The sequence below is a fragment of the Syngnathus acus genome, chromosome 6 (assembly GCF_901709675.1).
Source record: "Syngnathus acus chromosome 6, fSynAcu1.2, whole genome shotgun sequence".
Taxonomy (NCBI): Eukaryota; Metazoa; Chordata; class Actinopteri; order Syngnathiformes; family Syngnathidae; genus Syngnathus; species Syngnathus acus.
In genome coordinates, this window is record NC_051092.1 from 664,788 (window position 1) to 689,659 (window position 24,872).

The window sequence follows — 24,872 nt, forward strand, 5'->3', positions numbered from 1 at the left end:
CCGCTCTTCTCTTCAGTGTATCGGATTTGAGCCGCCGCGCGCGCGCGTACGTATGAATTATTTATGAGCCAGCCGCCCACGGTCAGGCAGCGCGGCCCCAGGGTGCGCCCTCCCTTTCCCTCTCCCTCTCCCTCTCTCCCTGTCCGCAAGCGTGCAACATTCCCGAGCGTCCCTGAACGCAGCAGCCGCGGCCGAGCAGCAGCAGGCTGAAGATGGCCGACTGCATACGTGTTCTTCACCTCCTGCTTTGCTTGAGCGTCTCGTCGCTTCTCCGGCCGTGTCGAGCGGACGCCAATGCGTGGCCCGTCGCGGCCAACCTGCAGAATCCGCCCGGCGCCGTCAACGCGGCCGCCGCTGACAGGAACCCGGTCGTCGGCGGCGCGGCCTCGGCGCATCGGAAGCGCTCCGCCGGCTGGAAGTTGTCCGAGGAGGCGGTGTGCAGGGACGACCTGACGCGACTGTGCGCCAAGGACACGTGGAACAACAACCTGGCGGTGCTGGAGTGTCTCCAGGACAAGAAGGAGGTTGGTTGGTCGGTCGCTTGCTTGCTGCTCGAGCGGGGCTTTGGGAAGCGGCGGTCGGTCGGGGAGTGCCCGCTCAAGCTTAGCTGCCTCCGTTAGCCACCTGCTAGCCCACGTAACACACAGGACGTCACGCGGGACTCCCATCGCGATTCGGACGACTCGGCCTCTTCGACGCTTTTGTACAAGTAGCATCGAGCGCACCACTCTTTTTATAGCGTCGACCGGGCATTCGCCTTTTGCGCTTCTGTTCGGCGTGCTGCTTTTCCCACTAAATGCTTTTCTTGTCGTGTTGTCGACGTCGACTTTGTGTAAAACTTCGATTGAGTGGAGCGAAAAGCGCCGCCGTCGGGAGCCTCAAAACGCTTGATGTGAGACCGACGAAAAGACTCTTGGCAAAATGTGTCGGCCGAATCGAGCGCACGACGAGTCTGTCGGCCGAATCGAGCGCACGACGAGTCTGTCGTCCCTCATGTGAACCGATGAGCAATGTTTTGTTGGCGATGACCTGACATCGCCGACATACGAGAAAGAAACATCCGAGCGTAGGAATTCGCTCAGGTGTGACGAGCAGCAATTCGAGTTTGGCGATCTTGCTTTTGTTTGGGAAACGCTTCGTGTCACTTCAATGTCCTGAAACTGATCAGCGATGGGCCAAATATTTACAATAGGTGCTCCTTGCAACATTTCTTCTTGAGGAGAAAGGCCATCGAACCTAAAATATCGGGCCAATCCTTCTAATCATCCTAGAAATGGAAGGTGGCAAAAGTACGGACGACCACATTCATTTGGGTGTCGAGTGATCACGTTATTCTTGAAATCCAGGAAACTGCTGGGATCTGAATCATCTTGATTTTGAAGGGAAATATTATTCAATCTTACGCCGCTGAAATTTAACAATAACAAACTGAGGCTTTGATCCAGATGAATTTCAATCCCATTCCAGAATCTGTATTTGGTCTGGAACAACACGCGTTCAAACAGACAACATTTGTTTTGAACTGGCCATGTAACAGAAAGTCATGTGAAATTGCAATCTTTTTTGTTTGTTTGTAATTGTTGATTCTTTACAATTGTTCACCAGTTAAACATCAAAGCAGCGACTCGGCAGCCCCCATGTGTCACTCGCACGTGACTTAAGTCGTTTTTGTGCATCTGATCAATTTGCGTGTTGTCAGGGCAGGGCAACGGCGCAGCGAGCGCCTTCTCAGGCATTTCGTGCATGCTCGCTAGTCGCAACGTTGACACAAGATTAGCACCATGGTAAAAATCGCTCAGTCAGCTTTATTTCTAGATCAATGTCCTGGAATAGACAAACAGGAGAGACGGCCAACAACAATGGACTGCGGGGACAAATGTCCACGTCGAGCCAGCCCAGGACACATTTTTGCTATGTTTGGGATGCCACGTTAGCGGAGGAACCACTAGCACATAGCTAAGCGTCATCATAACTTTTGTTTGGAATGTTGCATCTTGTACATACATTTTTGTCCGACATGTGGTTAGGAAGCGTATTTTGTAACCATCATGGAGATTTGACAGTTTGTAAGATAATTGGATCTCATTCAGCACAAAGGCTGGCGGGCGGGCGGGCCGGCCGGCGCGGCATCGTACCGCTTTTAGACACACACATTGTGGATGTGGGTGTGTGCGTGTTGTGGTTTGGTCTACGTGGAGTCCAACGGGAGGAAGAACATGAAGACCTCGGTGGAAAGAAGGCGTCTGCTCACATTGTGCAAAAGATTTCATCATGCGTAGAATAGATGGAAAGAGACCAGGGGAAATTGCACGCTTGGTTTTATTTTCAAACCTGAAGTGACCTTGAGAGTCAACCAATGTCGTGGCGACGAGCGGAACGCCATGCTGCTGGACCGGCCCGGCCGGCCGGCCGGCATTCTCGCCACGCTGCGGCCGACCGGTTCCACCAGCGAGTCATTGCGTTTGTGTTGGACTTGTGATTTTTTTGAAGAGGTTGTGAGCGGGTCATGTGACCGCCGAGGCAGAAATGGCTGATCGGATTGAGGCCGAATCGTTTCGGTGTGCATTTTTTTTAAAGGAAGCAAATTTGTTTTGAAATTCCTGTGCTGCCATTCAAAAACAGGAGTGTCAAAGTTCATCAAAAGTCTGACTTTGAAGAAAACCACAAAGATGGAGGAAAGAACTTTGAGTACCAATGCCGGCTCACTTGCGCTCTCTCTTTTTTTTTTTGTGTCTTCCAGGATTCGGACATCGCGGCCGAATGCAGCCATGTAAGTGGGCCAGCCCGAAATGTGTTCCGGCCGCCAAACCTCATTTCTTATCATTGTCGTCTATCTTGGCGCTCTAGCTGCTGTGGAACTACAAGCTCAACCTAACCACCGACCCCAAGTTTGAGTCGATGGCCGTGGAAGTGTGCAGGTCCACCATCTCCGAGGTCAGTCCGCTCGGCGTCGATGCTCGGCTAAAAGCGAACCAAAAAAAAACCCCAAAACGCTGCAGATTAAAGAGTGTGCGGCGGAGGAGCTGGGCAAAGGATACCTGGTATCGTGCCTCGTGGACCACCGCGCCAACATCAGCGACTACCAGTGCAAGCAGTACGTCACCAAGATGACCAGCATCGTCTTCAGCGACTTCCGTCTCATCTGCGGCTTCATGGACAAGTGCCGCGACGACATCAACGAGCTGCGCTGCGGCAGCATCAGCACGGGGGACAAGGTGGCAAAGCACCAACCTTGGCTTGCACCCTCCGAGCTGGCCGTCTGACCCACCGGACACTTTTTGCCGCCGCAGGACGTCCACTCGCAAGGCGAGGTGATCGCGTGCCTGGAGAAGGGCCTGGTGCGCGAGGCCGAGAAGCGGCCGGGGGCGCACGCCATCAAGGACGAGTGCAAGAAGAACATCATGCGCGTGGCCGAGCTCTCCTCGGACGACTTCCACCTGGACCGATATCTCTACTTTGCCTGCCGGGACGACCGCGAGCGCCTCTGCGAGAGCGTGAGTCTTGTCTTCCTTTCTGGCGTTGGCCTTGGAAAACCCAAACTAACTTGATGTGTTTGTGCAGACGCTGGCGGGCGAAGGTCGCGTCTACAAGTGTCTCTTCAACCACAAGTTTGAGGAGGCCATGTCGGAGAGGGTGAATAGCATTTTTGCCCTACTTAGCATTTGCGCTTCACTCCCGATCCGCTTCTGGTTCCAAATTGGGCATGGCGAGAATTTGCTTGTTTCAAATCGACAAAGGCATGAGGATAATCGTGTGTGTGCGTTCAGTGTCGCGAGGCGCTGACCACCAGGCAGAAGCTGATCGCCCAGGACTACAAAGTCAGCTACTCGCTGGCCAAGGCCTGCAAGTCGGACCTGCGCAAGTACCGCTGCAGCACCGACAGCGGCGTGCCCCGCGCCCGCGAGGCGCGCCTCTCCTACCTGCTGCTCTGCCTGGAGTCGGCCGTGCATCGAGGTGCCCGCTTAGCCTCTGGCGCAAGCCCGCCGGCGCCGCCCTCCTTCCAACTCGCCTTTGCGTTTGCGGCCAGGTCGCACGGTGAGCGGCGAGTGCCAGGGCGAGATGATGGACTACCGCCGCATGCTGATGGAGGACTTCTCGCTCAGCCCCGAGATCGTGCTGCACTGCCGCACCGAGATCGAGAGCGACTGCTCGGGTCTGCACCGCAAAGGCCGCACGCTGCACTGCCTCATGCGGGTCGGCCGCAACAACGCCGTCGACCCCAACTGTCAGCGCGCGGTCAGTCCAGACGCGGAGTCTGCCGGGCCCGGCCCGGCCCCTGTTTGACTTTTGCTGAAAGCCGGTTGTGGTTCTTTGCGGGTTTGCTCCCACAGCTGCAGACGCTGATCCAGGAGGCGGACCCGGGCGCCGACTACCGCATCGACCGCGCGCTGAACGAGGCCTGCGAGTCGGTCATCCAGACGGCCTGCAAGCACATCCGCAACGGCGATCCTATGTCAGACAAAAACCAAAGACCTGGGCCGGCTCCTTCTCTGTGCTGGCCGCGTTGACGCCGCCATCTTTATGCCTCTTCAGGATCCTGTCGTGTCTGATGGAGCACCTCTACACGGACAAGATGGTGGAGGACTGCGAGCATCGGCTGCTGGAGCTGCAATACTTCATCGCTCGGGACTGGAAGTAAGCCAAGGGCCGAACTGAGCGTTTGCGGGCCTTCCCCGCCGAGTGCCGACCCCCCTGACCCGCCCCACCGCAGGTTGGACCCCGTCCTGTACAAGAAGTGCCAGGGCGACGCGGCGCGCCTCTGCCACACGCACGGCTGGAACGAGACCAGCGAGATGATGCCGCCCGGCGCCATCTTCTCCTGCTTGTATCGCCACGCCTACCGATCAGTGGAGCAGGGCCGCAGGGTGAGTGAGTGAGTGAGTGAGTGAGTGAGTGAGTGAGTGAGTGAGTGAGTCAGTGAGTCAGTGAGTCAGTCAGTGAGTCAGTCAGTGAGTCAGTCAGTGAGTCAGTCAGTGAGTCAGTCAGTGAGTCAGTCAGTGAGTGAGTCAGTGAGTGAGTCAGTCAGTCAGTCAGTCAGTCAGTCAGTCGCCGGTGGGCGGGGCCTGCAAAGTGGCTGCGCTGCTTAGAGGTAGACGTGAGCTCTTTCAAAATTAGAGCAGATTTTTTGTTTGTTTGATTTGTCAGACAAAGATGATGACATAAACAAACAAACAAAAAAACAATGGCAGATTTTCCCGTCCGGGCCGCTCGCCGTGAGTCTAGGGGGCGGGGCATCCGCGTCGTGTACGCTCGCTCATTGACCGCCACGTGTTCTCGTAGCGCCCAGTCCAAGTCACTGAAGAAGGAAACACCACTGTGAGTACGATGACGACGCATTTAATTTTGTCCGCATGCAAACTCAAATCTCATTTTAGATGGCTGGTCAATGACTCCAAGGAGAACTTGGACTTTCCTCAAAAGTTTAGGCTTTTTTTCTTTATGCTACATTCAACTCCAATTTGGTGGGAGCCTCCATTTTCAATTGCAGTCTTTTCTCACAGACGCTCTCCTATTTCAAGGTGCACTTGACTTTCCATGTGGACAAAAACGAACTTGGGTTTTTTTTTTTTCTCTAAATTGAGGACATGATGGCTGAAATTTGGGTAACCAATCGTTGATTCATAATTGAGGTGGTGATTTGCTCAACTGTCATGTGGGCAACCTCCTCCCTCAAATGATGTCGTGCCTTCTAATCGACCCTCTGTGCTTTGACTTACGAGTGGGCCAACTTAGCATTTTGACACAACTGGCAGTGACTCACTTCTCGAATTGCGCTGCCACCATCTAGTGGCCGCGGTCCGAAGCGCATCTCCAAACAAAATATACATTGGGGTCAGGAAAAGCTTGTCTCTTCAAACTCCCAATTCAAGGCACTCGCATCTCAAAGCACCACTGTATTTGTGAAATTTGAAACCATGGCGCTGCTTAGGTGTCCTGGCTAATTGTGGCTGAGCTGGAGATGAACAAAGCGAGGGGCGGTGAAAGGTGTCCTTCTCTTGGTTGTGATCGCCGCTTGTGTGGATGTTGGCGCCGCAGCTGTCGCGCGACTGCAAGGTGGAGGTGCAGAGGATCCTCCACCAGAGGGCGCTGGATGTGAAGCTGGACCCCGAGCTGCAGAGGCGCTGCATGACCGACCTGGGCAAGTGGTGCAGCGAGAAGACCGAGTCGGGACAAGAGCTGGAGTGTCTGCAGGACCACCTGGAGGACCTGGTCCCGGACTGCCGCAGCGTGGTGGGCAACCTGACCGAGCTCGAGTCCGAGGTAGGTCGGAATTTCACCCCAAAAAAATTTGCCGCATAGTGTTTTTGCTACTCCCAAGCCATCATAACAGGAAATGTTATTTTAAGAAAGTTAATAATTACCCACAAAATGACGGACGGCAAAGCACTACTTTTGGCTCCGGCCTGCCTCATAAAAGCGCCTCCCTCACTGCAGCACGGGTGCTTGACACCAGTATGCCACAAGATGGCGCTACTGTGTTTGGAGACTGTTTTCAGCTTTTGTGGTGCGCGCAGGACATTCAGATCGAGGCGCTCCTGATGCGAGCCTGCGAACCCGTCATCCAGGCCCACTGTCACGTAAGTGTCCTTCTTCCGGCTAATGATGTCATTGTGTGGTTGACACGCCCCCCCCCCACCTTGCGCTCGCTTCCCAGGAGGTGGCCGACAACCAGATTGAATCCGGAGACCTGATGGAGTGTTTGGCGCGCAACAAACACCAGAAGGAGATGAATGACAAGTGCTCGGTGGGCGTCACGCACTTCCAGCTGGTGAGCTTCTCGCACACGCTCTGCCTTTTGTCTTTTGCTCGTGTGGTTTGGCGCCAACATTTGCTCTGTGCTCGCACGCCGGCAGATCCAGGTCAAAGACTTCCGCTTTTCCTACAAATTCAAGACGGCCTGCAAGGAGGACGTCCTCAAACTTTGTCCCAACATCAAGAAGAAGTAAGTCCTCCTCCCCCCCGCCCCGAGTTGTGCGACGGATTGCGTGATGATGTCACGTGTCTGCCAGGGTGGACGTGGTGACGTGTCTGAGCAGCACGGTGAGGAACGACACTCTGCAGGACGTCAAGGAGCAGCGCGTGTCCGTCAAGTGTCGCAAGCAGCTTCGGGTGGAGGAAGTGGAGATGGTACGTCCGCCCGGCCGCCGGCGCTCGTCACGTCCAAACTGCGCCGTGATGTCATTGCGTCGAGACGACTTTGTGCCTTTTGTCCTCAGTCCGAGGACATCCGGCTAGAACCGGAACTGTACGATTCGTGCAAGCCAGACATCAACCGCCTGTGTCAGACCGTGGCCTTTGGAAACGCGCAGGTCGGCGCTCGCGCACACACACACACACACACACGTACGTGTTGACATGTTATTTGACACGTGACATGTAACGTGCAAAGGTGATCGAGTGTCTGAAGGAGAACAAGCGTCAGCTGACCCCGCGCTGTCGGCAGAAGATCTTCAAGCTCCAAGAAGTGGAGATGGTGGATCCCGACTTGGACTATCAGCTGATGAAGGTCTGCAAGCAGATGATCCGGGTACGTCATGTTTGGTCGCGCCGGCTGGTTTTTGCCCCTTGGCTTTTGTGACCCCTGTTTTTGGTGCAGCGCTTTTGCACCGAATCCGAAGGCAAGAACGTCCTTCAGTGTCTGAAGCAGAACAAGAATAGCGAGCTGATGGATCCCAAGTGCAAGCAGACGATCACCAAACGGCAGATCACGCAAAATACAGGTGGGGGGCCTCCAGTCATTTATTTATTTCGCTTGAAATGACGCTTTTGGATTTGCGTTGTTTGTCGGTCAGACTTCCGTCTGAACCCCATCCTGAGGAAGGCGTGCAAAGCCGACATTCCCAAGTTCTGCCAGCCCATCTTGAACTCGGCCACGGCCGACAACGAGCTGGAGGGCCAAGTCATCTCCTGCCTCAAGCTGAAGTACGCCGACCAGGTCAGAACCGCGCGGCCCTCTCGTCGGCCCCGGCTCCAATCTTCGTCTTGTGACGCGAGCGCTCGTCTGGCCTTTGTCAGCGGCTGTCGTCCGACTGCGAGGACCAGATCCGCATCATCCTGCAGGAGTCGGCGCTGGACTACCGACTGGACCCTCAGCTCCAGCTCCACTGCACCCAGGAGGTTCGCAACCCCTCCGCCTGCATCCCTCCGGCTGCTTTAGCGCCACGCTAAGCTAACGTGCGTGTGTTCAGATCACGCATCTGTGTCCCGAAGAGGCGGCGGCTCAAGAGCAGACGGGTCAAGTGGAGGAATGTCTGAAGATCAACCTGCTGAAGATCAAACAGGAGACTTGCAAGAAAGTAATGAGGCGGAATCTCCGACATCTGGCTCGTTCCAAATGAGCGTGTGTTTTTCACCCAAATCGGAGTTGCCACTTTGTTTTTGTTCTTTTTGATTTCAGGAGGTGTTGAACATGCTGAAGGAGAGTAAGGCAGACATTTTTGTGGACCCTGTCCTGCACACGGCCTGCGCGCTTGACATCAAGCACCACTGCGCCGCCATCCCGCCTGGGAAGGGCCGCCGTGAGTACAATCATGTCATTTGACGCTTCAAATGGGCCTTCAAAATCCGTTGATCGAAAATAGTTGAATTGATTAGCCCTAAGATGGAGTTGATGTTTTGCGTGCGCAGAGATGTCGTGTCTAATGGACGCGCTGCAGGACAAACGCGTGCGGCTGCAGCCCGAGTGCAAGAAAAGACTTCAGGACCGCATGGAAATGTGGAGCTACGCCGCCAAGGTAGCTATGGCAACCCGCCAACCGCCCGGCAACTTGAAATTGGGACGGAGCCACATGACGGCGCATTTGCGTTTGCCGCAGGTGGCGCCGGCGGAGGGTTTCTCGGACCTGGCGGCGCAGGTGCTGACGTCCCCGTCCAAGAACTACATCCTGAGCCTGATGGGCGCCAGCGTGGCGCTGCTCTTCCTGATGGGCTTGCTGTGCGGGAGGTTCACCAAACGCGTCACCCAGGAGCTGAAGGACAGGTAGACCCCGCCCACTGCGGCTATGGACACGCCCACAGGAGGAATCCCGCCTCTCAAAGACCCTCCTGGAACACTCAAAATGGACGTCAACCACTCTCTCTTAGCCCCGCCCACGGCCGGAGGACCTTCCCAGTTATTTTTTTGATTTGTATTCTTTTTCCGTGCCGCTCGGTGGGGCCGGAGGAGAAGACGTGTGAGGGAGCCCGACGTGTAAATGTGTAAGAAAAGAAAAAGAGAGAGAGAAATGCCACATGACCTGCTCTTCTGCGCTGCCGCACCACGATGACTCGGCCCCAATCTGGATGTGTGCGTGTGAGGTGTGTTTGATTTACTGCTGTGGGACTGCCAGGCGGGCCGTGCCAACGCAGCCCCGTCCGCCTCCTGCACATTCTTCTTCTTCGTCTCTAATTTGGCTTTTTTGGTGTGCTGCTTTTGTCCCATGACGCGCCTGTGCCATCAAGGCGGCAGCACACCTGCCTTTTTGCTTTGTGATGTCATCACATGTGACCAGCACTGCGCCGTGATTGTCTGCAATGGTGTCCGCTCAGTCAAGTCAGTCTTCCCACGTCATTGTCGTGGAATGAGCGCAGCACTGCGCAATGTTTGTCACAGAAAAAACATTTTTGCAGTCACCATTTTGGCTGTTTTTTTTTTTTCAGTTTGTAAAATCATTTGTTACGCGGCGCTGATGTCCGCTATGGGTGGGGCGAGCACACTGCGGAGCATCCAAGTGTCTCTGGAATCATCGCACACGACAAAATATCCTATCAGTCGCTAGTTAGCTCATTGGCCTTATTTATTGGTTTAGGTGGGCCGTTGTCTCGGGTGCGCAGACGTCCTCCGCTCCAATGGCGTTTGTGACACCCGCATAGCTGCCACCACCTCGCCCGCCGCTGTTTGTTTTGGTTCTCTTGCATGCGCGTGGGCGCTCGCGGCAAAGGATCGGAGCTCCCGGGAGCCCGGTGATGATGTCACTTCGGCGTGACGTCGCACTCGGTCTTGCCGTGGCGTCCTATCGCATAGTGGATGTCGTTGACCGGATGCTCGCGCGTGCCATTGTCGGAGCGGTCGCCGGCCGTGACAGACTTCTGGTTCTCCTTCTGGTTCTTGTGGTGGCCAATAGACCTGCTTTATTTTGCGCTAAGCAAAATGGTTGTTTTGTTTTTGTAAAGGATGTTTAGGGTTGTTTTTTTGCTTCTGTCCGCTTTTTGCTCTAATTATTGTGTACAGGTTTAAACAGGAGCAGTTTGTTGATAATAAAGTCTGCAAGATTTCTACGTGGGTCGCTTTTGTCACTTGAGCTCGCAATCGTGCTAAAAGCAGAAGTCTCCCAGTGGCCGAGGGCCATCTTTGCAGGCCATTGGATGATATCTGGCGACCGACCGACCGCCCTGCTTGACATTGACCCTGATTTGCCTTTCTTGCTGTGTGGTCGCCCTGGACCTTGCAATTTTGAACGTCCTTCTTTTTGTCTGCCATCTGAAGAATATAGAGATGATCCTAAATCTTGACATGTTTTTCTTTTTGTGAAGGATACGGGTGTTACCAGCTGCACACTGATAAGGATTTTTTTTTTTCCAGGGCAGGTGCGAACCGGGCCTGCCTTCCTTATCTTTGTTTGCTCATTAAGCGGCGGCGGCCGCGGCTCAAGTCAACACAACACAAGTGATGGGAAACATTGGGTTGTCCTCAAACACAACCGCGAGCGCATACAGGAAATTAATCTGGTGCGCCTTTTTTTTTTTTTTAATTTGTGTTCAAATTTACGGGAAGTTGTCCAAACTTTCTCTTGTTTTTGGAATGTGCGCTTCAGCCGCTGTTCACTTAAGTATTGAATCAGTTGAAAAAATCGCGCGCGGGAAGCCGTTTCTCAGTCTTTTCATTCCGACGACAGTGCGCAAATGAGGGCATCATCTTAGTCTCAGCTTCACCATCACCTTCATCCTCGTGAGTAGCCAATTGTGTCCCGAATATTCTTTGTAAGATGTTGTATGTGTGCGTGTGATTGAAGTGTGTTTTGCTGCTAATGAGGGGAAAACAACCCGCGTGTGCGCGTGTGTTTGTGGGATGCGCGCGCCTGTGCGTGTGTGTTTTGTTACTGATGGGAAAAGAACACATGTCCGCGTGTGCGCGGTGCTTTGGTCCATCGAGGGCTGCCCCGCTGGTCCACACGCCTCCCCGTGCACGCGCATGGGTATAAATGGCGCTGCAGCGGCGAGCAGAGCAGTGAACATGAAGTCGGGTGCGGGGCGAAGTCAAGCTCAGAGGGTGTCTCGGACGTGAGGCGCGAAGGGATCAGGACCGCCGACATGAGCCGCGGCCTGCAGTTGGCGGGCTGTGACGCGCGGTGATGGCCGCGCCGCAGGGGCAAATCGGTAACGCGAGCGCTCCGTGGAACGCGGCGGCGGCGGACGCGTCCGCGGATGGCTCTGCGGCGCTGCGCGTGCTGGTGTCAGCGCTGTACTCGCTGGTGTGCGCGGCCGGGCTGCTGGGAAACCTGCTGGTGCTCGCTCTCGTCAAGGCGCGCGGTCCCGGCGGGGGGCGGAGGCGCGCCTGCGCCGTCCACGTATTCATCCTCAACCTGGCCGCGACGGACCTGGGCTTCGCATTGACGTTGCCTTTCTGGGCGGCGGACACACTGCTCGACTTCAGCTGGCCCTTCGGCCACGCCATGTGCAAGGTGGTTCTGAGCGCCACCGTGCTCAACATGTACGCCAGCGTCTTCTTCCTCACCGCCATGAGCGTCACGCGTTACCGCTCGGTGGCGCGCGCGCTGCGACCGCGGGGTGGCGGGCGCTGGGGGCGAGGGCGCGCATGGTCGCCGGGCTGGGCGGCAGGCGCGCTGTGGGCGGGGGCCACCGTGGCCACGGCTCCCGCCGCCATCTTCTCGACGGTGCGTGACGTAGCAGGGGAGTGCCTTTGCCTGTTGGACTTCCCCGAAGGAGGCGGCTGGCTGGCGCTCTACCACCTGCAGAAAATCCTGCTGGGTTTCGTGGTGCCCCTGGCGGTGGTGTGCGCGTGCTACCTGCTGCTGCTCAGGCTGCTGCGCGCGCGCGGCGCCGAGCGGCGACGCGCCCGCGTCACCCGCTCCATCACCATCGCGGTGCTGTCCTTCTTTCTGTGCTGGATGCCCAACCAGGCCGTAACTTTGTGGGGCGTCCTGGTCAAGCTGAACCTGCTGCAGTGGGACCGCGCCTACTACGTGGCGCACACGTACGCGCACCCGCTCAGCGTGTGCCTGGCGCACGCCAGCAGCTGCCTCAACCCGCTGCTCTACTGCCTGCTGCGCCGGGATTTCCGAACCCGGCTCAAGGAGAAGTTCCGGAAAGTGCGGCGGCTCGCCGCGGTGCCCAGGCGCGCTCCCGCATCGCCTCATCACGTGCACGCCGGTGGCATTCCACTCAGCGACTTCATGGACTGCAGCGAAAACCTCGGACGCTCTCGACACGCCGAACTCTGCGCCCCGGTTGAGTGAGCTCATCGTGGAATCATAGGTCTGACTTTGGAGTGCGTTCTGACGCTCGGCCAATAGATGGCGGCACCAAATTAGAAACTACGTCTGGCCCGATGTCAATTCAGCTGCTTCAAGCAGGGTGACAAGCAGGTCCCGTCCACTGCTAGTGCCTTCAAAACTCTGTCTTTTTATGGTATTTTTTAAATTGCATTTTTAACAACTGTTCACAAATAAACAAAGTTATTTGTAATAAAAAAAGAGCGCGAAGCCGATGAGAATTTTAAACAAAAAGGTTCAAAACAGATGGTGGTGTTGGCGCTTTTGATTTCGAATCCGGAGAGGAAGTAAAACGTAATCCACCAGAAGTGCGTGCGTGCTAATGCATGGAAAATGTACTCTTGCTAGACCGTTCCAGTCGCCAGCCGGCCTGACGGACGTATTTTCACGTCGGACTTGACTTCCGGCTTGTTGCTACCTAACCAGCGTGAAGTGAAAGTGCTGCCTGGACTTGTTGTTAACTCCATTTGACACGTTTGCTACTTTTTAATATAGCTCAACAATAGGCGTGTGTGACTCGTCGAACGACAAGAAAGGACTTGCTGCTTTTCATTTTCTTTGAAAAATCGTGTTCGTGGACCGCAGCGGCTTTCTCCGTTGCAAGCTAGCATCAGGGCTAACCTGAAAGCGTCGGACGGGCGACAAACGAACTCTTCTGGCCGTCCGCTTTCTCCTGGCTCGGACGCTCAACGCCACGGAGACGCCCAGCAGCATTTCATGCGTGCGCGGGAGTTCGCTCGGACATTTTGATGGGAGGCGGCTGGCCGCCGCCGGGTGGACGTCGCGGGCAGAACTTACGAGCAAGGCGGAGGCGACGGCGGCGGCAGCAGCAGCAACCGCGGCCGCGACGTTCCGGGCCCGCATGGAGTCTCTGGCCGGCTACGTGCACAAGGCGGCCGGCGAGGGTCGCGTCCTGACGCTGGCCGCGCTGCTGCTCAACCACAGCGAGGCCGAGACTCGCTTCCTGCTGGGCTTCGTCAGCCAGCAGGCGGGCCAGAGGTCCACGCCGCTCATTATCGCCGCCCGCAACGGACACGACAAGGTGGTCCGCCTGCTGCTCGACCACTACCGCGTGGACCCCGAGCAGCTCGGCAGCACGCGCTTCGACGGGTAAGTTACGGATGGTTCGAGAGCTCATTCGAGTCTTGCAAGGTGCGTGTTGTCAAGCCGAGCACTGGACTGATCGCCGCTCCTGTCATCGAATTGAGTGGTCACTAGGGACAATGGACTGGTCGCTGGATGATGTCAGGGCAGAGTGGATCGGGTGCTAGTGCAGATACGAGACAGGTCCGTTGGAATGGGCCCGTTTGACCCGTGTCCTTTTTTGCAGCTACACGATCGAGGGAGCGACGGCGCTGTGGTGCGCGGCGGGGGCCGGCCACTTTGAGGTGGCGCGCCTGCTGGTGGCTCACGGCGCCAACGTCAACCACACCACCGTCAACAACTCCACGCCGCTGCGGGCGGCCTGCTTTGACGGGCGGCTGGACATAGTGCGCTTCCTGGTGGAGCACGCCGCCGACATGTCCATCACCAACAAGTACAACAACACCTGCCTGATGATCGCCGCCTACAAGGGCCACGGCGAGGTGGTGCGCTTCCTGCTGGAGCGCGGCGCCGACCCCGACGCCAGGGCGCACTGCGGGGCCACCGCCCTGCACTTCGCCGCCGACGCCGGCCACCTGGGCGTGGTGGCCGAGCTGGTGCGGCGGCACGCCGTCATGACGGCCAACGGGCACGGCATGACGCCGCTGAAGGTGGCGGCGGAGAGCTGCAAGGAGGATGTGGTGGAGCTCCTGCTGGCGCACGCCAACTGCGAGCCGGCGCGTCGCGTGGAGGCGCTGGAGCTGCTGGGTGCCTCCTTCGCCAACGACCGCGAGAACTACGACATCGGCAAGACCTACCGCTACCTGCGCGCCGCCATGGACGAGCGCCAGCGCCACGGCGACGCCTTTCCGGCCACGGAGCCGCTGCCGCCGGCCGAGGCCTACGGCGGCCGGCCCGAGTGCCGCACGCCGGCCGAGCTGGAGGCCATCCGGGCCGACCGCGATGCGCTGCACATGGAGGGCCTGATGATCCGCGAGCGCATCCTGGGCGCCGACAGCGCCGACGTCTCGCACCCCATCATCTACCGCGGCGCCGTCTACGCCGACAACATGGAGTTTGAGCGCTGCATCAAGCTGTGGCTGCACGCGCTGCGCCTGCGCCAGCGCGGCCACCGCAACACGCACAAGGACCTGCTGCGCTTCGCCCAAGTCTTCTCGCAGATGCTGCACCTGAAGGAGCGGCTGGCCCCCGACGCGGTTTGTCTGCCACCTCTCCTCCTATTTTCTTTCAGCCTTTTGTCCAAACCCGCCTTGGCCAAGTCCTACATTGTGGCGTGCAGGTGGAGCAGGTCCTGGGCTGCAGTGCGCTGGAGATCAGCCGCAGCATGGCGCGCGCCCAGTCGGCGCCCGATGGCGAGCTGGCTCAGGCGGCCGACAACTACGAGTCCAACATGCTGACTTTCCTCTACCTGGCCTGCATCGCCACGAAGACGTCGTGCGCCGACGAGCGGCAGCGCACCCGCATCAACAAGCACGTGTACGACGTGGTCCGGCTGGACCCGCGGGCCCGCGACGGCACCACGCTCCTGCACCTGGCCATCAGCTCCAGCACGCCCGTCGACGACTTCCACACCAACGACGTGTGCGGCTTCCCCAACGCCCAGGTGAGCAGATGCTAGTTGGTTACCTCGTACGTCCCGCCCCCCCAATCAAACGTTGTTCTTCAGGTGACCAAGTTGCTGCTGGACTGCGGGGCCCGCGTGGACGCGGTGGACCAGGAGGGCAACACGCCGCTGCACGTGATCGTGCAGTACAACCGTCCCATCAGCGACTTCCTGACGCTGCACGCCATCATCATCAGCCTGGTGGAGGCGGGCGCGCACACGGACCGCACCAACAAGCAGAAGAAGACGCCGCTGGACAAGAGCACCACTGGCGTGTCGGAGATCCTCCTCAAGACGCAGATGAAGATGAGCCTCAAGTGCCTGGCCGCGCGCGCCGTGCGGCGCCACCGCATCGCCTACCGCAAGCAGATACCCGCCAGCCTGGAGGAGTTTGTCGATTTCCACTGACCTCCGTCCGTCCGTATCTGGCTAACGTCGGTCCGCCGGCGTCGTTATCGGAGGAGGCGCAGTCAGTCGGTCGCACTGACGCGTTGCCGATGGTTGGCCGGTTGCCGGATCGCCCCCTTGCTATGATGGTACGGGAGACGCTGCACTCAGATGACTCGGGCGCCGCAAACAACGGCACGGCATTGGCACGTCAAGCCGCCGGACTCAACATCCACGTTAGTCATGAATGCGTTCTACCGTTCCGTTAGAATGTTTTCTCAGCCCACGTGCAAATATATTCTGTCTTTCTACATCTCTATTTTTTTTAAACGAGCTTAATCACTCGAAACAAAAAATCACTTTTCCAATTCCAGTTTGCACGATGCCAAAGTTGACGTGGCCCAAATTTCAGAGATACCTGCCAGATGTTATCGACTAAAATGAATTGGCATTGCAATCAATGAATGACCTCGTGCTAGCTAAAAAAACAAAGCAGTGCCAAGATAGCACGAAATCCTGACTTGCCAACCTTTTTGAAAGTGATGCCGTTTTACTGTACTAATTCATGCCAAGGGCTCCCACTTTGCTACACACTTACAAATGATATTCATTTATCTCACGATATTGATCATGTGAATGATTTCTCGCAATAATCAGGAAATGAAACTAAATCAATATGCAACGTTTTAATTTCTATCAATCTCTGCCAGTGTTATTTGCAAATGAAGACCGATAGAAAGGATCATTCCTCGAAAGTCACTATGTCCCCTGACTGGCGAGCGATTGCTCACGTGTCACAACATTGTCACTCGATGACTCCGCCGAACAAGGACCTCATCTCATGAACATGGAACCTTCCGCCAAGCGCAAGTGTGTGAGTGTGAACTTTTATTTTGAAATTGACAAGCTCTGATTGTGTGACTTCATTTAATGCAGTGGTTCTTAACCTTTTTCCTTGTTTGCACAGTGGTTTTTAACCTTTTTCCTTGTTTGCACCCCATTCAATTCACCAACCAGTTCTCGCACCCCTAACCCTAAATAATTATCATAACTGGTTTACTTTACAGCTATCAGGCTTCATTAGCATTATCCCTAATGCCAATTAACACAATGACTTCTTGATTTCCAGAATTTTTTACTTTTTTCGGTTACCCCACCATTATCTCCGAAAAATTGTAAATCTCCCCCAGGGTATCCTCGCACCCCTTAGGAAGCACCCCCGGTTAAGAACCACTGATTTAATGGATTAATTTGGACAAATGTTCCATTTCCGCCAACTAAGTGCCTCAGAATACGCTTCATTGTGGAAATCACGTGACGACAACGTTAGGATGGCAACATCGATGACGCCAAGAAAAAAAGACACAGATGACGATAACCGTGACGTGACGAGCCAGTCACAACAATGATGACAACAGCTACAGTCACGGTGACAAGGACAATAATAGGAACCACCACGACGGCAAAACAATTGCAGATAACAATAGCAAAATGTTATGTACATTGACAAAAACAACTGTGACGAAGACAGCAGTCAAGACTTTAAACAATGACAAATAACATGGACCACAATGTTTCCTTACCAAATGTAAAAGAATGACAAAATCATTAAAAATGGACAGGCCTTCGATTTTCAAAATGTTCTGGTTTATTGGAGTACATGTCGGCACGGCTGCTACGTTGGAAGCGTACTCATAAGCCTAAAATGCATGTTATCGGTTTGAAATGTGACTTTTTCCAGCAAGTGCACTTAAGTACATTCAAAAGTCGCCGTCAGAGAATGAATCGTCCGAACGAACGCGGCTCGATCGACGACCTCTGTTGGAAGCCAGCGGCGCAGGAATCCGTTCCAGCGAGAGGCTGATCCATGCCGCGTGGCTCAGCTCAGCGAGTCCGTTCCGGCGCTCCGGGTTTTCCCCGCCTTGTAGCAGTCCTGTGCGGAGCCGCTCCGCGCCGCAGCTTTCTCTCGTGCGCTCGCTCTTGTCGTTATTTCCAAGGGGAATATTTGCACTCTGCGACTAAGCGGGACCGTCCTAGCCACCCATGGGACACCCGGGTTCCGTCCCTTGTTGCGCCAGTCCGACTCACTGAATGCGCGATGTGCGTCTTGGTGGCGGCGCGCAGGTCGGTGGGGGCCCGGGGCCGTGTGACGGCGGCGCTCCACTGAGGCCAGCCAGCCAGCCAGCGAGCGAAACAGGAGCACGTTCGCCACTCTTCCTTCCACCCGTTTCGCCGCCTGGCCTGTCCGGGCCTTATGGAGTGCACGTGAAACGGGCCGCGTCGGGACTGTGAGCGGGGTAAGTGGACACAGGCGCTCGCCGTCTGGGGCTTGGCGGCGGACGGCAAGCGATGCTCGCTGCTCGCTCGGCGGGCTAGCCGCTGCCGTCTTTGTCTGCAGACGCTGGGAGCTAAGCGCTCTGCTTCCATCGTCGGACACGTCCTTGTCTGCCCCAATATGTGCACTTGACACTTGCTCTTTTCGTTCCCACCATGTTCGCTTGGGTATTCCCGATATCCTTTCCCCGCTGAACGATCACGCCACTTGGGTTACATGACATTCAGGCAACTTGATGTGCTTGGGCCGAAATGAGCATCCCAGCTTGTTTTTGAGCCGCTTGGTTGGTTGGTTGCTTCTCAAGTGAAGACGATTTGCTTGCTACTAATAAGCCAGTTAGGCAAGGTCCTGTCGAGCTTTTCTGTACATGGAAGCTTTCTACTAATGTGAGTGTGTTCACTTGTTATATTTGGAAGGGACGACAGCTTGTCACGTCGCAAATAACGACTTGCGAGGATGTGCAAGTACACGCTCATAGCCGAGTGTAACTTTGACACTGCTTGTAAACCACCAAGTGGTGCTTATCAATGCGGCAGAGGTGAATTGATGTTATTGTGGCACCCGCATGTTCAACTTGGGATGTTTCGGCCAAACGGACGCGTCCGACAATGGATCTCGTTAGCCGCGTTGGTAGCAGGCTAGCAGCGGGCCACCGCGAGCCTGGCTCGATGATGGAAGCCTCCGTAGATCGAGCTTCGTCTCGGCTCAATATTCGATGTTTGTCGCAGCGGTCGCCGTCGTTACGCGTGTTTTAAGCGAACGGTGCCCACCCGGCGGAGCCGAGAGCTTTTCTCGGCGTGCCCGTTTGCGCTAAAGTGACAGCGAGGCCGACGGTTTCTCTCGGCTAACATGCTAACTGTTAGCTACTTAGCATGCGAGCTAGTCGGGTGTTGGCATCCGCCTTAACGGCTCGTCGTAAGGCACTTGTTTGCATTTTCTTCACTTTTTCGTCCAACGCAGCATGAAATTTGTATAAATAGTGCCCCAGTAAGCAAAAGCCTCCAAAGGTTCTTAACTTGGCTAATGTGACGCTAGTGAAGTGACGTAAACTCTGCGTGTTCATTTCAAACTTTTATCTCGACTCATATTTAGACGTGTTGATAGTTTGGGTTCATTCTTTTCGGTAAAAAGTCCCAATGAAAATTTTGTGTCTATTTGCCATTCAAATAGAAGTATCAGAAGGTAGACTGATACATTCGAGTAGTTTCTGTAGTGTGTGCGAAGTGCTCGCTGAACTTGTGGTGAGACACTGCAACTATTGATTATTTTGATCATCTGTTGATTGTTTTTTGAGGAAACGGATTATACTCCACCGAAAGGAATTGGACAAGTTGAAGCGAAGCAAGGTCACTCAACTGTGAATCGATTATCGAAATCGGGATTTTTTAAAAACGTTTTTTGATCATGGTTAGTTTCTGAGTAATCGCTCCATTGTTGCACCTTGAGTATTTTCTAAATACATGGTCGTTTCACCTAATCCTGAGGAAAGCGATCAATGTCGTCTGGATGGAAAATGTAGTCGATGTGGCGGGGCAGAGTGTGTATTTACTATCAAAACGTGTTGTGTCACGCAGGAGGCCATGCGGGCAGCGGGGCGGCGGCGCCGGGTCCAGCCCTGAGCAGGCGTCCCGCGGCTGGCTGGGAGGAGCGCGGCCCTCCTGCGCTCACCCCCTCGCGGCGCTCCGGGACGCCCCTACTAAGATGTCCCTCAGCAGCGGCCCTGCAGGCGGGAAAGGTGCGGACTCCAGTGCGGTGGACGCGTACGACAGCGGCGATGAGTGGGACATCGGTGTGGGCAATCTGATCATTGACCTGGACGCCGACCTGGAGAAGGACAAACTGGAGATGTCAGGCAGCAAGGAGGGCGGCCCGGCGGCCGGGCCCCCCGGTGCCGTGACCGCTCTGCCCGACAACATCAAATTCGTCAGTCCTGCCGGTGGTGGGCAGGGAAAAGACAGCAAATCCAAATCCAAGCGCACTAAAAACTCCAAAGACGGCAGCAAGACGGCGCCGCTGGACGCTGTCAAGAAGGAGCTGCCGGGTCGGGCCCCCGGGGACCCGGCGGTGGCGGCCCACAGCCTCAACCCGGGTCTGACTAAGGGGGGCGACAAGTCCGGCAAAGCCATGCGGGTCCCGCCGGTCGTCAAGAAGGACAAGGACGGTATGTCGGCAAAGACTAAGAAGGACAAAATGGAGGTGGACAAGGAACCGCTGGCGCCGACCGGGACCCCTCTCCCCCGCAGCGGGCCCTTCGAGAGCCAGCAGAGTGCAGAGGCCCCCATCGCCGAGCTGCTGGGTCACGTGGCTCTGGACTCTGCCGGGATGGGCCAGCCTGTCGCCATGACGACCGAGGAGGAGGACGATGAGGACGAGGACATGGACGGCGGCGGCGGCGAGTGCCGCAACTTGAAGAAGATGCTGTGTGGGGGGGACAAGGTAAGGTCGGAGACACCTCGACAACATTTGACGGTCTGTCGGTCTCTGCCTGTTGTTGCCAGTTTTCCCCCAAAAGTTGACATTTACGCATTTCTCTTGACTTGACTGCCAAGATGCTGACCTCCAAAGGCTCACGCTTGCTGCTGGTGTTTGTCTCCCCCTTCCAGATGGAGTCGCCCGGCTCCACGCCGGCTCCGCCTCCCCTGCACCTGCTGGCCAATAGCGACATCTCGTCGCCGTGCGAGCAGATCATGGTGCGCACGCGCTCGCTGGCGGTCAACACGGCCGACGCGGCGCAGGCCACCGAGCCCGAGTGCCTGGGACCCTGCGAACCCGGAACCAGCGTCAACCTGGAGGGCATCGTGTGGCAGGAGACCGAAGACGGTCCGGCCGATGCACATTTCATTCACCGATGCCATGATAACGAACACGACTAGAAATGGTCGCGTCTAATACGTTACTGTGTGCGTGCGTGCGTGCGTGCGATGCAGGCATGCTGGTGGTGAACGTAACGTGGCGGAACAAGACGTACGTGGGGACCCTGCTAGACTGCACCCGACACGACTGGGCCCCGCCCAGGTTGGTTTGGGTGCACGGGCGCGAAGCCGAGCACCCGCCCGGCACGTGCTGAGCGCTCTGCCCATGTCTTTCAGGTTCTGCGATTCTCCCACCAGCGACGTGGAGATGCGAGGCGGGCGCGGCCGAGGCAAGCGGATGCGCCCGGCCGGCGGCGTGCCCGCCAACGACAACGGCACGTCGTCGGACAACAAAGGAAGCGGCAAGACCCGCGGCGGGGCCGCCGGCACCAACGGCAAAGGGCGGCGCGGAAGCCAGACGTCCGCCGCCGGGCCGGGGGAGGACGCCAAGGCCAGCCCCTGCTCCTCCGCCAAGAGGAAGAGCAAGCCCGCCTCGGACATGGAGCCCACCTCCAGCTCCGAGGACACCAAAGCGTCCAAGCGAATGCGGAGCAACTCCACCGGCGCTGCCCACTCGCTCCCCACCGGGAAATTGGAGGCGGCCGCGCTGGAGCGCGTGTGTCCGTCGCCGGTGCTCATCGATTGCCCCCACCCCAACTGCAACAAGAAGTACAAGCACGTCAACGGCCTCAAGTACCACCAGGCGCGCGCCCACCACGAGCACGACGCAGACAGCGAATACGGCGACGAGTCGGGCCACCACCCCGACGCCGCCTCCTGCAACGGCGCCGCTATCTCCCCGGCCCGCTCTGCCACACCTAAAGGGCGGGGCTTCGACGCGCCCTCGCCGGGGAAGCAGCCGCCCAAGCTCGGCAAGAAGAGGACGGGCGAGGGCGAGCCCGACGGGACGGACGCCGAGTGCTTGACGGACGAGGCCAGTAATGACGGCGTGGAGGACAGGAAGGCCAAGAAGATGGCGGCGGCCGGCGGGAAAACGGACAAAACCACCCCGAAGGGAGCGAAGCCCGGCCGGCCCACGCTGCCTGCCGGTCCCTCCGTGCCGCTCTCTTACAACCCGCGAGCTGGTTCTCCCTCGCCGGGCTCTGCGGCGGCCCCAAAGAACGGCCAACCCAAAACCCCCTCTCTGGTGGACCCCTCCTCCAGCCCCCTGGCCAAAGACAAGAAGAAAAAAGACAAGAAGAGGCGGGAGGGCGACAGCCCCAAGGGGCCGCCGCGGCTGGAGGAGGGCTACGCCGAGGCGGGCGATGCCCTTCTCAACGGCTCCTCTGAAGTTCAGCAGAGCCGACTGGCCAGCATCAAGGCGGCGGCCGACAAAGTCTACAGCTTCTCGGATAGCGCGCCTAGCCCCTCCCTGGGTGGCGGCGGTGGCAGGGCGGAGGGCGCCGTGGGGCAGAACGGCACCGACGGCATGTCGCTCCAAACCAGCAGCCCCGCCTACTCGGACATCTCTGACGAGGGCGAGGACGGCGAAGGAAAGGCGGAGGGCGTCAAGGTGAAAACGGAGCCTGACTCCAAGAAGGCCCTGTATCCCCCTCAAGCGCCGCCCGCCAAGGAAGCCCCCTACTACCCCACCTACGACGCCTACTACCCAACGGCCTACGCTGGCGCCAGCCCCGCCTCTACCGCCGCACCCAAGAAGGAGGAAGAACCGGAGGTGACCGAGGGGGTCAAGGTGAAAGTGGAGCCTCCGGAGGACAGGAAGTCTGAGGCCGGACCCCCGCAGCCGTCGGTCATCCAGCAGCGCCCCAACGTGTACGCCCCCCCGCCCCTCTACTACAACCAGTACTACGGCCAGCCCTACTCGTACTCGCCCGACCAGGCCTACCACGCCCACCTGCTGGCCTCCAGCCCCGCCTACCGGCAGCAGTGCGAGGAGCGCCAGCGGCTGGCCGACAAGAAGGCGGAGGGCAAAGCCTCGGCCGGCCCGCCCACCCTGACGCCGGCCCCCGCCCTCGCTGAGCTGGCCAAAGGCAAGCCCAAGGAGGCGGCGGGGCCCGAGCCAGCCAAGTCCGTCATCATGGTGAAGGGCGACGACCCCAAGGTTGCCGCCGCCCCCCCTGAGGGGCTGAAGATGAAGCTGAGCGAGGCAGGCCATCAAGCCAAAGAAGAGGCTACCGCTGCCGCCATGTGGTACAGACAGGTATGACCGCCTTGCTTGCCAAAGTTTGGAAATAGGTACAACTGCTCACACCTGACAAAAAGCTTCACTCTCAAACCAATCGTCAATACAAGTGCCATTTGTCGCTCTCCTTTTGGCAGGAACCCGACGCCCGCCTGTGGCCCTACGTGTACCCCAACAAGTACTCGGATGCCCCCAAAGCGCAGGAGGACGAACGCGAGCGCGACAGGAAGTCAAAGGAGGACCGTCCGCGGCCAAAGGAGGCGTCGTACAAAGACGAGGCCAAGGAGGGGACGGAGGGCCGGGCGCCGCTGCCTTCAGAGGAACAACAGCAGCAGCAGCAGCAGCGTGTGGCGGCCAAGGAGGCGCGGCCCCCCCACGTCCAGTTTGCAGCCCCCCTGGCGCAGCACCAAGGCTACATGCCCTACATGCACGGACCCTACGCCTACGGACAGGCCTACGAGCCCGGCCACCCCGGCTACCGGGGCGTGCCCTCCGTCATGATGCAGAATTACCCCGGTAAGACAAAAAACCAACCAATACAAGAAAGAAGGAAAAGGCAGAAAAGAAATGAGATGCGCGCCCGCGTGTGCTTCCTCAGGCTCCTACCTGGCCGCCGGTTACTCCTTCTCGTCGTACGCTGGCAAGGCGGCGGCCGAGGAGGGCGGCGAGAAAGCGGCGCGTTCCAGCCCCACGGTGAAGGCGACGGGCGGCGAAGCTAAAGCGCTGGAGCTCCTGCAGCAGCACGCCAGCCACTACAAGAGCAAGTCGCCCACCGCCGACAAGACGCCGGCGCATGAGCGAGAACGCGAGCGAGACGGCGAGCGGCCGCGCTCGTCGCCGGCCCAGCGCGCGCCGCCTTCGCACCACCACCACCACCACCACCTGGCCTACCCGCTCCTCGCCGGACAGTATGACCTGGCCTATGCCTCAGGTGACAACTCAACTTTGCCACTGCATTTTCCTTTTTTTTAGCTTGCACCTAGCACCCCTTTATTCCTTGCTTTGTTTCCTCATCTGACCTTTTCCTTCTTTCCTTCGTTGCTTTCGTCCTTCCTTGCTTGCTTCCTTCCTTCCATTGCTTCCTCTTTCTCCGCTTCCCTCCTGGTTTCCTCATTGCCAGTAGATGTCCACTTTCATGTTGTCAGCTGAGCTTGTCCAGCAAAATTGTGACGGCGTGCGTGCGTGTGCGTGCGTGCGTCAGGTTTGTCGTCACCGGCCATGGTGGCCAGCCAGCAGGCGTCGGCGCCGTCCATGTACCCGCCCCCGAGGAGGTGAGAAAAGGCTCGCGGCCGCCCGAACGTGACCAGATCACGCACGGACGCTGCCGCCGCAACGCCGGAGGGGAGGCGGGCGGCCGCTAGCCCCGCCCCCCTCGACAGCCTGACGCTCAAGGATGGAACTTCTTCATCTCAGTCGCCGTTTGTCCTGAAGACCACAAGAAGAAACGCCGTGGTACAGAATGGCGGCAGGCGGGCAGGTATCCTCCCTCCCTCCCTTGCTCCCTCCCTCCCTCCCTCCCACCCCCTCAGTGTCTTGCTGTACTGTAGCGTGCGTGCCGTGCGCATGCGTGTAAATAATGTACAGAGGAATCATTTTTAAGAGGTTGGATGCGGTTTTGTTTCCTACTCTTCTTTTTTTCTCTCTGTTGTTTTTCTACTCCTGTTGCTCATATTAAAAACATGTAGCTGGACCAACCACGCCCGAGCCCCGCCTCCTAATTGACCTGTGCTGTGATGTCACCAGCAAGCGCTCAAAAAAGCTGTTGCCTACCTCTTAGTCAAATGCCTCAGGGGTAGGGTTTGAAGCTAGAATTCAAAAAAAGATCAAATCATTTTGAACGGTGACAATTGTGATTAGTGTCTGTGTTGTCTACGGTTCATTTATTCCAGACAGTTGATAAGAATCAAAGGCTTCCATTTGATACCATAGAAAATGCATGGCCACTCATGGAAGTTTG

At 57.2% G+C, this 24,872-nt stretch overlaps 4 protein-coding genes across 5 annotated transcripts; all 4 read left to right on the top strand.

Annotated features, from left to right (window-relative positions):
- The first annotated feature begins 130 nt into the window (after positions 1-130).
- On the top strand, positions 131-10,257 carry glg1a (golgi glycoprotein 1a). 2 transcript variants are annotated; one of them, XM_037253171.1, is made up of 26 exons: positions 131-524; positions 2,741-2,770; positions 2,848-2,934; positions 3,000-3,215; positions 3,291-3,494; positions 3,562-3,633; positions 3,768-3,954; positions 4,028-4,236; positions 4,332-4,453; positions 4,534-4,635; positions 4,712-4,865; positions 5,281-5,316; positions 6,037-6,261; positions 6,516-6,578; positions 6,656-6,769; positions 6,855-6,943; positions 7,011-7,128; positions 7,218-7,310; positions 7,391-7,528; positions 7,598-7,721; positions 7,794-7,936; positions 8,017-8,118; positions 8,190-8,297; positions 8,399-8,519; positions 8,629-8,735; positions 8,817-10,257. In XM_037253171.1, exons 1-26 carry the CDS (start codon positions 213-215, stop codon positions 8,982-8,984), a joined length of 3,444 nt encoding a protein of 1,147 aa, XP_037109066.1. In that variant the 5' UTR covers positions 131-212; the 3' UTR covers positions 8,985-10,257. The 2 variants fall into 2 exon arrangements, with proteins under 2 accessions (XP_037109066.1, XP_037109067.1); XM_037253172.1 differs by lacking the exon at positions 5,281-5,316.
- Positions 10,258-10,752: 495 nt separating this feature from the next.
- Positions 10,753-13,045, top strand: LOC119123854 (relaxin-3 receptor 1-like). Its single transcript, XM_037253202.1, has one exon. It carries the CDS (start codon positions 11,331-11,333, stop codon positions 12,453-12,455), a length of 1,125 nt encoding a protein of 374 aa, XP_037109097.1. The 5' UTR covers positions 10,753-11,330; the 3' UTR covers positions 12,456-13,045.
- On the top strand, positions 12,877-16,315 carry fem1b (fem-1 homolog b). Its single transcript, XM_037253188.1, has 4 exons — positions 12,877-13,601; positions 13,822-14,791; positions 14,875-15,198; positions 15,262-16,315. The coding sequence occupies exons 1-4, from the start codon at positions 13,354-13,356 to the stop codon at positions 15,604-15,606; spliced, it is 1,887 nt and encodes a 628-aa protein (XP_037109083.1). The 5' UTR covers positions 12,877-13,353; the 3' UTR covers positions 15,607-16,315.
- A 1,177-nt stretch (positions 16,316-17,492) lies between these two features.
- Positions 17,493-24,612, top strand: LOC119123839 (zinc finger protein 609-like). Its single transcript, XM_037253166.1, has 8 exons — positions 17,493-17,882; positions 19,495-20,356; positions 20,524-20,740; positions 20,848-20,935; positions 21,010-22,933; positions 23,053-23,431; positions 23,514-23,846; positions 24,117-24,612. The coding sequence occupies exons 2-8, from the start codon at positions 19,622-19,624 to the stop codon at positions 24,188-24,190; spliced, it is 3,750 nt and encodes a 1,249-aa protein (XP_037109061.1). The 5' UTR covers positions 17,493-17,882; positions 19,495-19,621; the 3' UTR covers positions 24,191-24,612.
- The last annotated feature ends 260 nt before the right edge of the window (positions 24,613-24,872 follow it).